Genomic DNA, 15,547 nt, shown 5'->3' with positions numbered 1-15,547 from the left:
TTTCATATATGTGTGTGAAACCTTCACACACACAAGCACAAATGTATCATGATGTTTAGGTATCCGTAAATAATCCTCGTATCTTTTTAGTTTAGTAGCCTACATGAGATACTTTCGTAAACGGCTTGTCTGTGGTCAAGGTATAATACATACGTTGTATCATGAAATCACAACAGATAGCGGAAAAGGCTGGTGACACTACCTCCTTGCAGTAAGTGAGGCATGAAAAAAAAAATGACCAGCCTAGCTGTGATAATGGAATTATAATCACAAAATTTAAGCCATTTATCCTTCATGTCAACACCACCGATATCTTGAAGTCTAAGGGTTGTAAAGTCTTTTCAACTGTTAATTTCCTGACCAACAACTATACTAATTGTAATATTAAGATATTAGTGTTTTTTTCTACATTGTAAGAAGACATACCTGATTGGTTGGAAAGCAAGAATCACAACTTCTTTTAAATCAGTAATTGTGTAAACTATCAACTGTCATAACTACTGACCTCCAAATTAATGGCAACATTCCAGTTGATAACTGGTAATTCCCAAAACATTTCAGGTTTATCTTTTTCTGGCTTGTCAAAATCAGTCAAATAAATACTTTCATCTTCCTCAGATTCGTTAGCCTTAAGCACATATCAAAGCACAGGATGTTCAATAGATGGACACATAAGATTAAAGTTCATCTACATGTTGAAGGTGCTTCAACATGCCTCGTGAATAATGAATTTAATATGTCATTTGACTATTCTGTGTGAATGCTAGGTGTGAATCAGTCCAACCATAACAGAATGGGTTCTGTGCTGCAAGAATGTGTCAGATCCAGTGACACCACTAGAAAATTGTGCCTTATCTGTTTTGTCAAAGTGTATTTGTTGCTGTATAACAGCCTTTCCTAACTTCTGACATGCAAACTTGTGCATCTGTCAGTTGTTACATGCTATAATGTATTCCTGACGAATGTCCGATTTATTGTGTTATGCATTACGATTCCAAATAGCCTAAAACCGAGTCAAACTGTAAGTTGAATTTATGAGTGAATTAAGTGTAGAGATGTATGTAATTAATTTATGACGTTTGCCAACAAAATTGATTCACACAGTTTTCTTTCTTAACAAAATTTATTTTAATATACAAACAACAATAATGGTTATTACAAATAATGATTTGTACACAAAAGTTACACAAACTTACAAACAGTATCGAGTCTTCTATCTGATCTGTGTTGATAATATGCTTTAAGTATTTATCAAGGTTTTTTTGACATTGTCAAACAGAATTCACTTCGGAAAAAGGTCTTGTACTTGAAACATGAAAAATTATCATGATTTATTAGATATTAGCATTAATAGTCGAGCATTTAAGGTGAAAGATTTCAATAAAATAGACATTTTAAAATTCGAAGTTATAAATTTTCCAGTTCCAAATACGTTTACTACTCAAAGCTTATTAGATTCAACTGAATTTCTTCAATGTCATAAGATTTTATGGAAAAAAACTTATAAACGCACTCTCATTTTCAATAAACGATGTTTCTTCTAACGCATTTTGAACACATTCAGTTATTTGAGAAATCCAATAATATTCATGCTACTGGTTATGTTTTCAGGCGTTTTACAAAATATTAAACTTCCACGTATGTACTTTAAATTTTAAAAAAAAATGTTTTTATGTTTTATGTCCCGTTAGTTCAATTTCTTATTATATATATTCAGTTGATATTAGTTATATAAAACTAAAATACTGATATCGTTAGTTAAGCTGTCATGTTTTTTGCTGATTACTTCAGTTGTCAAAATTTACCGTTCTTGTAACTTCCCTCTTTAAGGATATTTATTAATGCTATGAGATTCGGCTTCCTTGAGTTTTATATTTACTTTTCGGCTACTTTTTGGAGTTCAATTTTGTTACTTCTTGCTGATATCCCCAGGGAATAGGATAGTTTAAGCCGCATTAGTTGTGTTAGATATATTTCACAGTATATTTAACACGTACGTTTTCTTGCCATTACATTGAACTTGCTTATGTTTTAATTAGGGTATGAAAATTATGGCCATGTATTCTGCGATTCTGTTATTGATTCCATATCAGTTAGAGTATTAATTGATAAAAATATATTTGTTGTTATTTTAGCAGAGTTATTCTTTGAAGCTCATTTATAGTAATTTACATAATGAACAGAATATTGTACACATTAATCGATCTATTTTGCAGAAAGTGATAGTTTTTTTTTTTTAATTTCGCGCAAAGCTACACGAGGGCTATCTGGGCTAGCCGTCCCTAATTTAGCAGTGTAAGACTAGAGGGAAGGCAGCTAGTCATCACTACCCATCGCCAACTCTTGGGCTACTCTTTTACCAACGAATAGTGGGATTGACCGTCACATTATAACGCCCCTACGGCTGAAAGGACGAGCATGTTTGGTGCGACTGATACAATATTATTTTGCATGAAAAACTAAACTGTGTTTCAAAACGTGCCGGAAACGCTTATACATTTCCTATGATTCAAGTCTTTATTACTTTAACATTGTGTTGTACATTCTAAACCTGCTGTTCACTAAAACTCTCAACAGGTACCGTTGTAAGCTAAGTTTACAGACACAGTGAAAGTGTTCGATATTACAGATTTTACTGTGGATAAAGACACACTTACGCTCATCACGTATTTGCTAATCAAATTTAATTAATTCTATCTTCTTACGTTCTTTTGACAAATATACAGAGGTTTAGTACATTGTGTTGAAAGGACTTTTGAGCTCCACCACGGCTGTACGTCTTGGCAACATCCCAACAGTATAGTTTCCACCGCTGAAGGCTCTGTCATAAGGCTGTCATTTCTAAGGGTCAGTCCTTCTTGCGTGCTTTTCATAAACTAATTAGCCAACCCTGGATTAACCATTAAGCAAAATAAGCACGTGCTTTGGGCACCAAAAAAAGGGGGCACCACAGAGATTTTCCCTTAGCTATGATGCCCTTCACTCTTTCACTGCCACACTTAAGTTTAATCTATTTTATTTGTAATTATCCTTATCTACCGTGTTCGGCTTTACTTTGCATTGTTAAAACAACGTTTTCTTTGGCTCGGTAAGTAACTAAAGTTTCGAAAAATTACTAAACTATGTATCTGAATTAAAAAGTAATTGATTTACGAAAGATTACTGGAAAGAGCAGTACAAAATGTTGATAAAACTTCAGGTAAAAGCTGATCATATGTTATGATGTCTGACCTGGAAGATGAAATATTTTTCTCAATCATTCCTTTTGTTGTGGCTATTTATAAGAAATTATCGGCACTGGAACTGTTTTGTTTACCTTTTACTGCTTTATTCAGTCACATTTACAGAAAAATAAAAGAATAATACCACAGAAACGTAAGTCAAACGAAATGGTGACTGATGTGGCTGGTTTTATGTTTTTTCGGTTTCTGTTTTCATACGTTATATTTGGGTTATTGTCTCGTTTGTTTTAGTTTTATTTCCGTTAGTATTGTATTATTCATGTATGTTTTGTAATATTTTCATAAGTGTGTTTCTCACTGAAGCTTTTCTGAGCCGTAGTTTTTCTAGCTAAAAACAACTTGCTGTTAAAAAACAACAAACCTCCTTTGTGTGAGTACATGTTTTGAAGTTTATCATACCAAGCAGAAATTTAGAAAGGAATGCCACAGTTTGTAGATTACATGCAATCTATTTGGGCATGTGTGTATTCCTTTGTGATTATGTAATAATATAAACAGATCTGAAGCTGAGGAATAGTCAGGGGATAAAGAGCCAACAAAATTTTGTCAAATATTCCATTTTTAGACCCAAAAATGGAGATAACAATTATATTATCCTAACTTCTTTCTTGATCTTTTCCTGACGTCATAAATTCTCGACTCGGCCCTCTGATGATATTATTTATGACATGAACGAACAATCCGAAACAGAAACACAGAGACAACGACGACAAACCTTTAGGTGTAATTCAACTATTTTGTGACTATAAATTAAGATTAGTATGTGTTATATTACATTTCTGAAAAGCTGGTAAAACAACTGACTGATCGGAGCAGTCTAAAGACGATAATTCGACCTTTTAGGTCAAATTGCATAAGACTTCTCATGTACGACACGATTCCTAACTTTGTTATGTATACGCTGTACTACTAGTAGTAGTACAGTACTGTGGCACCGTGGTCATGCAAAGATATTGTAAAGAACCAACAAATCAACAAAATCAATTTAGGATTGTCTGAAAAAGTGCATGAATTGAACAAGTCCATGTAACCTAGGTTAGTACTGAGTACTAGGGATAACGTTAGTGTTGTTATGCGAGAACTGGGTGAAAATAACGTTAGGCCTAAATAATGTAACTAGTTTAGTGTAAGCACACTGGAAACGCTACTGTAACTTGGAATAATGAAATGGGATATTCTCAATTTAAAGCCGTCGTTTTGAATTTGACTTTGCATCCAGGAGTGCAGGTAAAGTTTCAGACATATACCTGTTTTGTTTTGTTTTTGAATTTCGAACAAAGCTACTCGAGGGCTATCTGTGCTAGCCGTCCATAATTTAGCAGTGTAAGACTAGAGGGAAGGCAGCTAGTCATCACCACCCACCGCCAACTCTTAGGCTAATCTTTTACCAACGAATAGTGGGATTGACCGTCACATTATAACGCCCCCACGGCTGAAAGGGCGAGCATGTTTAGCGCGACGGGGATGCGAACCCGCGACCCTCAGATTGCGAGTCGCACGCCTTAAAACGCTTGGACATGCCGGGCCTACCTATTTTGTTTATGTATGGTTTGTTGGTTCATCTGAAGTCCCTAGGTCAAAACTGAGGTCAAAGTTAGGTTACAACTCATTCTTCGGATTATTTGATCAGGATTAAGGTACTCTAGCTTAGGCCTAACCCAGTATTTAGTAGTTCAATGTGCAGTACAGTTTACAATTGATTATATGTTATGTATGTGTACCAATACAGAATGATCACTGTGTATTTAGGCTACTACAGTATGTTTTGTTGATCACAAATTATTTTGGAATACTTTTTGGCTCACAGTAGATTTGCATATTACAATTGATATTGCTTCTTGCATACAGCCACCATAGCAACAACTTTACGAAAATTTTGCAATGACTGGGAAATTAATTCTGAAATGGAGTGAAACCAGTCTCGAATGGTTTTCAACCAATAAGAATGGATAAAATCGATAAAGGTATTTTTGAATTCATGTTTATTTGCTGATGGACCTAGTTCCTAGAATAACTTTCTGACAATATTTGTCTAAATGTAGACCTACAGTTTAGTATGTTTGACTGTTTTACCAAATTTTTTCTTTATGAATTTCAGTGTTTTTCTAATCATTATAACTATATATCATCCATATTATTTTGTGTTTTTATTAATTTTTTTCTGTATTTTTCAGACTGCAAGATGAAACGTGATTAATTAAGTGGTGCACAAAAGAGAAAACTAGCAAAAAAGAACCAACAAAATGCTTTGGATTTAGAGGCCAAGACTGGAAAGCTGACTAATTTTTTCGCTCAACTTACACAACATGATCTTCCAAATCAATTACTCAACTTATACATTATGATTTTTCAAATCAAAACCCATTTCCGCTATCAGAAGTCACTTGTACTGCGTCTGACTCTGACAAGATTGAAGTTGATCCAAACTCAACACCTACAAGTACCACTTTGTCCATTTCAAGATCAGAACATCATGACGTTGAGGTGTCACAGGCTGGCTCAACCGGCACAAGTCTCACAATTGATCTCACTTTATCTGTAAATTCTTCTGATGTCTCTAGTGTGATAATGATGCAAGTTGTTCTACAAGACAGTCTGAAGTTGAAATAATTGCTGAAAACGAAAATCTACTGGACTGTGGTAAAATCCTTCAGTCTTCAAAAGATGAAGAAACTAAAGCAAAAGATCCAGGGTTGTGGCTCGATTTCTCTGCTGATGATGTGGCTTATTGGATATTTTGTGGACCTTCTGACTGTCAGCACCATAATGGGCCATTTGACAAATCTTGTCGGACTTTCAATAGTGGCAAACCAACGAGATACTGTTCACAAAAAACTTTTCTTTTTGGGTGAAAGCCAACGGTGAGCAATACAAAAGAGAATGGTTATTATATTCACCATCAACAAGGTCAGTTTACTGTTTTGTTTGTAAACTTTTTGCCCCTAAATTTTCCTCGTGTTTTGTTGAAAGAGAAGGGTTCAGTGACTGGCGAAATACTATTGTAATTGATCATAATGAAAGAAGCACTACTCACCGAGCTGACATACTTAACTTACAGACAAGGTTTAGGCTTGCGACAAGAGTTGGAAAACAAATTAAAAAGGAGTGCAATTACTGGGAACATGTCTTGGAGCATGTAATAGTTGTTATTCGTACGCTAGCTGAACGTGGCCTGGCTTTTCGAGGAACAATTTGGTTCACTGCAGAATGGGAACTTTTTAGGGCTGCTTGAGCTCATAATTTAGTTTGATCCATTTTTAGCAGGGCACATTTCGAGATATGGAAATTCTGGAAAAGTAAATCCTTCTTATCCAAAACCACCTGTGAAGAACTTATTGAACCAATAGCTCAGAAGGTCCACGCATTCATTGTTGATGAAGTAAATTCTTCTGGTTATTTTAGCTTGTCAGTTGTCTCGACGCCAGATCTATCACATAGATTAGTTAAGTGTTGTACTTCAATACTTAAAAGATGAGCAGCCTATTGAACGCTTTTTAACCTTTCTGGAACTGAAAAGCCTGAGGAAATGGCAAACCAGGTATTGCAGAACTTACGTGAAGTTTGCATACTTAATTTTTCAAAATGTAGGGATCAGTCTTACGACAATGCTGCTAACATGTCTGGCTATTATAAGGGGATGCAGCAAAAGATTTTAGAAGAAAATAAGTTTGCCATATATGTGCCCCATGCAGCCCATTCACTAAATTTGGTAGGCTGAAGTGCTGTTGACTGCTGTCAAGTGGCAGTTACTTTTTTCTCTACAGTGCATTTGCTCTCTATATTATTTCAGCCTCAACCAGCAGGTGAAAAATTTTCAAAGCTTGTTTTGGAAATGAAAGTGTGTTAAAATCCCTCTCTGATACCAGATGGGAGACACATGCTATAACAACAACAGCAATTTTGAAGATTTAGGAAGCTTTAGAATGTCTAGTTGAAGACAAAAGGAAGACACTAGAAGAGAAGCAGACAATATTGTAAATAAGATGCAAGAGCTATAATTTATTTTAATGTTGATCATGTGGGATGAGATTTTGAAAGAGTTTCGTAAAGCAAGTGAAGTTCTGCAAAATGAGGATGTGAACTTAAAAACGTGCAGATCTGTAGGGTCATTAGGTGACCAAATACGCATTTTAAGGGATGACTTTCAAAGATTTGAAGCAGTTACAAAGGAAATACTACCAGATGTTGATTACAAAGCAGCTCAAACTCGCAAATGTATCAGAAAGAAGGTACTCAATGGCGGAGATCCATAAGAAGTATATCTGAATGCCAGAGATAAATTCTACACAATTGTTTATAAACTAGAAACCTAGATGAGAATAAAATGAGAGGTGTACAAAGAAATAGCAAGCATATTTAAGAACCTTTCAGTGTTCTTAAAGGTGAGTTTTCAACAAATTTAATAATTGCCTTAGAAACTGTACTTTGGTCAGGTATAATTCCTGTGTGATTGGCATATTTTTAAACACTTTAGTTTTTGAGTAAGAAATGAAACAAAATATGCGGGACCTGAAACTCAAGTTCCTCTCGGTCGTTCAGCTGTTTCCGTGACGTTTTACAACTATGACGTAATAGTTGCCAAACACGCTTCGTTGCGCGCCGACCATTTTGTTCCTTTCAGTGCTGGTGTTTTATGTGAATCTATCGGTGCTTTTTTCGGATTACATACTTTGTGAGACTATTTTTTGTCTTGATATTAATACTTTATGTTTGTTTTATGATAACATGGTTTGCTGCGTTGCTTTTGTTTGTAAAAACGGTTCGGCATCGGGCAAAAGCTTCTTTTCGTTTCTGTGCAAGGAGAAGGAACCGGCAAGGTGGCGACAGTGGGTGCGGATGGTCAATACGAAGAACTGGACTCCTTCACACCATGCAAAGCTTTGTCAAGATCACTTTGAACGATCATGTTTTGTGTCGGATCCCACTGTTTTGGATTCTGTGGGTTTCAAGCCAGGCAGGTTGAGACTGAGAAAACCATCGGCAGTAGACAGGATCGTCCCCACCATCTTTTCTCTTCTAGAGCTGAGGATTGATCTCAGCCTGCAGAGTACAGGTTCCACCCCTCTGAAGCCATCCCTTGCCATCACGAAAAGAACAAACTTAAAGGTATGTGTGCAGTATAAAGCGATAAACAATAACTAGTATAATATAATAATTTAAAAGTACAAGTTTTTGAAGAATTTAACTAGACATACACATTTCACATTCATGAGCATGTTTTGCATTTGTGGCACCTGAAAGTCAGTAAAACCTTCATTTCCTAGTCTAGACATTGGACAAATCTATCCCAAATAGAGTATATTCCAAGTTTAAAAGCTGGTAGATCATTCTGTAGATGTTTTTGTATCATTTTTAGATATGGGAAAGTTTGAAGAATACAATTTTTCAAATTTAACATTTCAAGATAAATTGAAATAAGACTATGTCTTGAATATGTTGAAGTAATCAAGTACATGTTATGTATTTAAACAAAAAACATTGTAGACTTGTAAACAATCAAATATAAGCTCCATAACATATTTCCATAACTCATCACAATAAAATTAATCTTAACACAGTACTTTGACATTGTGATATTAAATGTAAATCTCATAAACCTCATAAAGCATGTTGTTTTAATATATAATCTTATTTCTTCAGTATCACTCACAGTTCCGCTACTCTCGCTCGTGGAACTGTCCTCATCACTAGAACTTGTCAGATCTGTGTCAAAAGTAACTGTTCTAGGTTCATTCAGAGTAGGTTCGAATTGATATGGCGCTACTTGACACTGTTCAGAACACAAAGTCAAAACAGACTCTGCCTCTGTTTCTCCGTATGCACTGGCCATGTTTATTTACATTCAACGCGTTGGCGGTTTGTTTGGCAACTATTACGTCACAGTACTTTTCCTAGCGGCAAACGTAAAAACTAAAACGTTCGGATTGCCGCTCGGAAAGTGCTCTTTCTGCACCAAGTTCTATGTTTCATTTATTAGCACATATGTTTTATAAAAAATGTGAACCTGCAAAATTAATCAGTATGTTCTTTTGACTGCAAAGTTTTCTTTTTCTGTAAAATTCACCTTTGAAAGCTAATTGATGCTTACTTAGAGGACTTGAACACTAATCTCCCTGCCAAGCTTCAGCAGTTTCACTCATATGTGCACCATAAGTTCAGTGCAACAAAAACTGTAAAAAAAGATTCACTCATGCTGAACTTTTAAAATAATTTCAGAAGACAAAATTGAGTGTGCGTTTCCAAACGTAGACATTGCATTGCGTATATTTATAAAACTAATGGTCACAAATTGCACAGCTGAGCGTTGATTTTCTCAATTCAAGCATATTAAAAATTCCAACAGAACAACTATGCGACAAGACAGGCTGGATGCCTTGTCTCTGCTAAGTATAGAAGCAGGTTTGTTACGCCAAATTAGTTTTGAGGACTTCATCAAAGACTTTGCAGTTAAAACATCTGGAAGAAAACTTTTAAAATTTAAGTAAATATTAAGGTATAAGTAAATAATTTGCTTACAGGGTTTTAAGTTCAAAGTGAGAAATTGTTAACATCAATGTAAAAAGTTTTTAAGTGAAAGGGTTTCGAGTAAATTACTCATTTTTGTTAATATCAAAGTATGAATTTATGAACATTAAATTGGAAATTTGTCAACATCAAAGTAAGAATTGTTAACCCAGTGTGAAAACAATTATATTGTAAAAATAATTATTTTTAATTATCATTAATCAAAGAATTGATTTCCCTCATCACTTCTAAATAAAAGGCCTCAGTAATTGCTTGATTTTGATCCATGCTTAATCTGTTAAATAAATAAAAAAGTTTTTATTTCATATAATTGTGAGATCTGAACTGGAAGAAAACTGAAGAACGTTTATCAATTTTCAAACTTTTATTTCACTTTCAGCACTTATTGAGTCTTAATGTCTTGTCAGTTAAACAATGGAGGGGCCGAGGGGAGCACCATTGTTGGGCTGTGCTTAGGGCATCAGTTGCCCTTAATCCGGCCCTGCAATTGGCGTACTAGGACGACGATTTTTCAGCACCAGTTTTAACAGCCTGATTATAAAGAAATCCTTAGGTTATTCATATGGAGTAGCCTGATTATCTATTTCATTTCTAGATACTTAAGGTATACAAATATTGAATTAATATGTTGTGGAAGTAACTTGTATTGCTTTTCCAGGTGGAGTTTATTTTTCATTTTGTTGCCTGGAACACGTGAACGGCTTACATTGAACATGATTATCCCAAGTAGCCATTTGGACTCTGTCGTTTAGTAGTTGTATCTCACTAGAACTTTTCTTTTCACCTTTTTCAATCCCTTTGGAACAATTTATCACTTTATTGTATAGGCCTATATAATATATAATAATTTGGGAGTTGCAACAAGTCGTAATATTTGTCTGTATGAGCGTATAGTCGTAATGTATACACTAAAATTGTAATGATACGCTCAAATCGTAATGGTTGGCATATCTGTGAATGGGTTTGGAACGGTTGAGAACTATCCTGAACATAGTTATTTAAAACAAAAGAGGCATTTTATCTGGCTGTTTATTAATGATCATTGAAGGGTCTGGTAACGTGTAGAAAATAAACTCTTCCTCCACAGAGTAATATTTTATAATCAGTTAAAAATATAAGTTATGCCGATTATTGATTGTAGCTATAAGGTATTGTAATTTCTATGTGGTTATCGTTATTACATTTCATGGGAATCCATGTGTTGTATCGATAATTATCGTTACTGCAGAGTATCATTTTAATACTTGTGCCGATAATTTATTGTTACTACAATGTATTATTGTAATTTTTATTTTGAGTGAATAACTGATTGTTACTTCAAGGTCTTATTGTGATACTGTTCGTAATGACGAGAAACCCACTTGGAGTAAAAATGTATTCTTAAGACGGCTGGTATAGGTATTAAAACTTTAATTAAAGTAAAGAACAACGTTTTGACCTTCTTTGGCCATCTTCAGGTTAACAAAGAGAGTTACAGTATTACTATAATTCCTTAGTTATTTCAGAAACATATATGTGTATACAACAATGTTTTTACTCGAAATAATTGTCGTTTGTAAAATGCTAGGCCAAATGAATATTCCTTATTTCTTTATGTACAACACATTCTTATTAACGTTACTGATATATTATGATAACTCGAGTAAGTTATCTTAAACATGAACAGTGAGTAATTCACTTTTTTGTAAGTTGCTTACGAAGCGTTTAATTAACAGCGTATAAGACACTCAAATGTGTAAATAATATATAAGGATGAATTAGTAGCTTTTCTATGGTTGTGCAAAATAAATATATAAATTATACACAAAGCTAGTGTATGTTTCTTGTTACTAACTAGTCAACAGACTAGTCAACAGACTCTCAACATCAATGCTCGCCTACTCGTTAGAGGGCGCATCAAGAGATCGTTGCAGTCATAAATTTTGTCGAACAAACGGTGTAAACAGAAACATACACTACTGATGTAAATTTTGCATGTAATGCACACTGTTTTCGGCTTTGCGTCCTTGGTTACATGATCTGATGGAAAATTAAGGAAGAAACAATATTATTATTTTATCATGCAGATCCAACCGAAGAACCTGGTGACCGTCAACCTACTAGCATGGTTACTGTTCTCTGCAGCTCTTCGCAGTGCAGGCAACCCTGACGCCAAGAGGCTATACGATGATTTGATGAGTAGCTACAACAGACTTGTTCGGCCAGTCAGTAACAATTCAGACACTCTCACGGTTAGAATGGGCCTCAAACTATCACAACTGATTGACGTTGTAAGTGAATATTTAGTATTTGTTCATTATCTGTCAAATGCCCACGATACTGGTCTTTCAAAACTTATATTACGGGGTACGTCAGTAATGAGGAAATGTTTTCAATTTGATCAGATTTTTATTTTATTAATAAAAACGATTCTTTTCATTGAGGTGAAGTTCTTATATGTAATATCTTCGAAATGGCTTTCTCTGGAGTGAACACACGTATATGTGAACGAATCTCTCAGCACAATTTATCATGATATCACGTGACAAATACTTTGCCTTTGTACAATATTTAGATAATTTTGCTGAAGTTTAGCTTTTATGTACGAGAAAAACAAATAAAAATTACGTAGCTTTTATAATTAAAGAAATGACTAAAATTTACTCTCGTACTTAATTAGTTGTTACAAACCCTTTTTCTTTCACAGGAAGTTTTATAATATTTTAAATATCTTAGGTTTAAGTGACAGAAAGAAATTCAGCATTCTGGTGATATGATGGAGAGGAAATGGTTCTTAGCCTTACTGATGTTTGGTGATGATGTAATGGAGGAGGGATAGCTATTAGCCTTATGGATATTAATGATAATCTAATGGAGAAGAGGTAGTTAGCAGTATGAATATTTAGTCTGAAATGTACCTCAGTATCACAAATATTCATGTTTAACGTTATTTTTCACAAAGCACGGGATATTGGTCAATGACACGAAGACAATGATGTAGTTAAATGCAATTATTGTAAAACGTATTGTTTATTTTACTATTAGTTTATCAAATGTGTTATTTCTCTTAAGAAGGAGTTAACAATAATATACAAAATAATATATAAAATTAAAACTGGTTACGAATAGTGTATTAATAGTTCAAAGTTCCGTTTATATTTAATAATTTCCAATTTTAATCATGTATAAAAACTACAGAGAAAGGATACCACATTCTAGTGTTTCAACATGTATCAACATTTTACACTAACTAAAAAATGTACACCAGAAATATAATGATTGAGGCCTGTATGCGAGAAAATTCATACTGATGGTTGACCACATTATATTAAAATGATATTGAGTACTTAAATCAATAAATCATGTGAAATAACATTCAATATAAAGTTCCGGTGGAATAACATGCATCAGAACTACATTTGTAGATTTTTTATGTTTTTTTGTAGTTAGTTTGATACCAACGCAAACTAATCGCTTTTTAAAAGGGTTTTAGTAATGAAATAATAGCGTAGGGTAGGAAGTAACAAAATGAAAAATAGAATATATTTGACTAGTTTCTCACCAGCACTTTATATTCTATTTCACTTTTAAAAAGGGTCTATGAAAACACATTTCTACGCAAAATATCCATACGCTTGGATAAAGGCATATTTAGATCGGGTATTTAAAATTTTCAATATGGAAATATACATATTATATAATATTTATAATAAAACAAAGGTATTCGGACAAACTTAGGGTACTAGGATCATCCAGACAAAGATCTGCAACAAGTCATACAAAATTAGAATGAGTGGCTTAGTATGCTGTATATATCCATATTAAATACAAGTGTCGATACAACAATTAGGAGTGGTGCTTGATTGTGTAATTGTCTCCTATAAACGTTGACACAAAAGATGAAATAGGTGTGTTTGTGTAAATGCTCCATACAAGTAGAAACAGTGGTATTTGTTTAATATGTATATTCCATGTAAGCGTACATACAAAAGATAAAATAGTGGTTTTTGTGTAATGTAAATTTTAGGTGTAATATTTTATATAGAAATTGAAGTACTATCTTTTGTGTAACGTATGTGTTCTGTATAAACGTGTATAGAACATAAAATAGTGTTTTTTGTGTAATGTGAATGACAATAGATTGTTGAGATACAGATACGTATACACATTAAAATGTTCTAAAGCTAACACTAGAGTTAATTTTTCGTTTTCCAGAATTGGATAGTTCATTTAGTGACAGTTAATTTTAATAGAAAAATAACAAACAAGGTGTTCTATACCTCAGTCGTTTGATTGTGATATAGTGGCACCAACACCATAATCGCTGGTATCAACAGCTAATGTGAAAGGCTTATCAAGGTTCCATAAAAAGCACATAATAAAGGTTTGATCTTTTCAAAAGTACATTGGCATGTTTCAGATCACTTGAAGTTTTGATTTCTTTTCAGTAGGTTTGTTAATGGTACTTTGATGTCAGCAAAATTTTTACGAAAGTTTCTGTAATAACCAGCTCTTCCCAATAATTTCATCAAAATTTCCTTCTTTGTAGGAGTTGATAATTCACAATACAGTCAACTTTGGTTGAGGTGAAGAAGTATGATCGTGACCTTTCACATGAGCTAAGTAAACGACATAGTTTTAAAACAGCCACTTTTTTTGCCAACTTTACAGTAAGATTGGCTTTGTTAAGTCTCTCAAAAACATAACGTAAAACACACAAATGTTCTTCCCAGATGTTATTGTAAATTACAATGTTATCATCATAAATCCCAACATCTGAGAGATTGTTGAGACACTGATTCATCGTTCGCTGAAAAGTTGCCTGAGAAGTTTTCATCCCAAACGATGTTACATTGTACTGATGTAATTCATCAGAAGTGACAAAAGCAGAGATTTATTTCACTCTGTCAGTTAGAAGAACAGCCCCATATATGTTCAGCAGGTCACATTTGTGATGTATATGGCTTTTCCAATCTTATCAATACAATCCTACCTTCTCGGAATGGGAAAGGAATCTGTCTTTCCCAAAGCATTCACTTTGTGAAAGTCTCACACAATCTAACCAAGCCATCTGATTTAGGAACTAGTTCACAAGGAGAAGACTGATCACTTTTATAGGCTTTGTAATGCTGTTTTCCAGCATTTAAGACATTTCTTTTCACATTTGATCGGCTTTGATTGTATTCACACAATAAGGAGAAGTTGTTTAACAAGAGAAGAACCATCACATCTACATCATGAACAGCAATGCTGGTTTGATTAGGAACGTCTGCAAATATACACTCATATTCAATCAATAAACTAGCAGTTTGATTTTTCTCTTCAGATGGAAAATGACTGAGTATTGAATCAAGATTGGTTAGAATGTCGGGATTACTCAGTTTGATGTTCCTTTCATCTCTAATATTTTCAAATTTACGGGTGTCTGAGCCTGAGAGATTGTCATCAATATCAGCAGAACATTCAACAGCTAACATTTTTCAGATGCATCACAGATGTAATAAGTCTTCAACATATTGATATGATATAGCTGGGTAGCCTTTCGACGATCAGGCATTTTCTCAGCATAGTCTGTCTCATTGACTTTCCGAACAACCTCAAAAGGACCATGGTACCTAGCTTTGAGTGGATATCCTATAGTAGGTAACAATACGAAGGCCATGCCAGTATTGCAGCCATAAACGTTTTTAATTCTGGCTTGCGATAACTTCGAATTTTCTCAAACCAATTTACAAGCACCTAACAGCCTGGATCAGAACTTGGAAATGTAATCTAGTAAGTGCATTTCTTTCGGGTCATCT

At 34.2% G+C, this 15,547-nt stretch overlaps 1 protein-coding gene across 2 annotated transcripts in view; it reads left to right on the top strand.

Annotated features, from left to right (window-relative positions):
- Window positions 1–11,670: 11,670 nt before the first annotated feature.
- Window positions 11,671–15,547, top strand: part of LOC143247044 (acetylcholine receptor subunit alpha-L1-like) — a 100,511-nt gene continuing 96,634 nt past the window's right edge. For both annotated transcript variants that reach the window (XM_076494367.1, XM_076494366.1), the window contains exon 1: window positions 11,671–12,037. In XM_076494367.1, coding sequence (XP_076350482.1) covers window positions 11,828–12,037 — 210 coding nt within the window. In that variant the 5' untranslated portion in view covers window positions 11,671–11,827. The remainder of the gene's footprint in view (window positions 12,038–15,547) is intronic.

The sequence above is a fragment of the Tachypleus tridentatus genome, chromosome 3 (genome assembly GCF_004210375.1).
Source record: "Tachypleus tridentatus isolate NWPU-2018 chromosome 3, ASM421037v1, whole genome shotgun sequence".
In the NCBI taxonomy this organism is placed as follows: Eukaryota; Metazoa; Arthropoda; class Merostomata; order Xiphosura; family Limulidae; genus Tachypleus; species Tachypleus tridentatus.
This window is presented reverse-complemented; position numbering and strand designations above follow the sequence as displayed.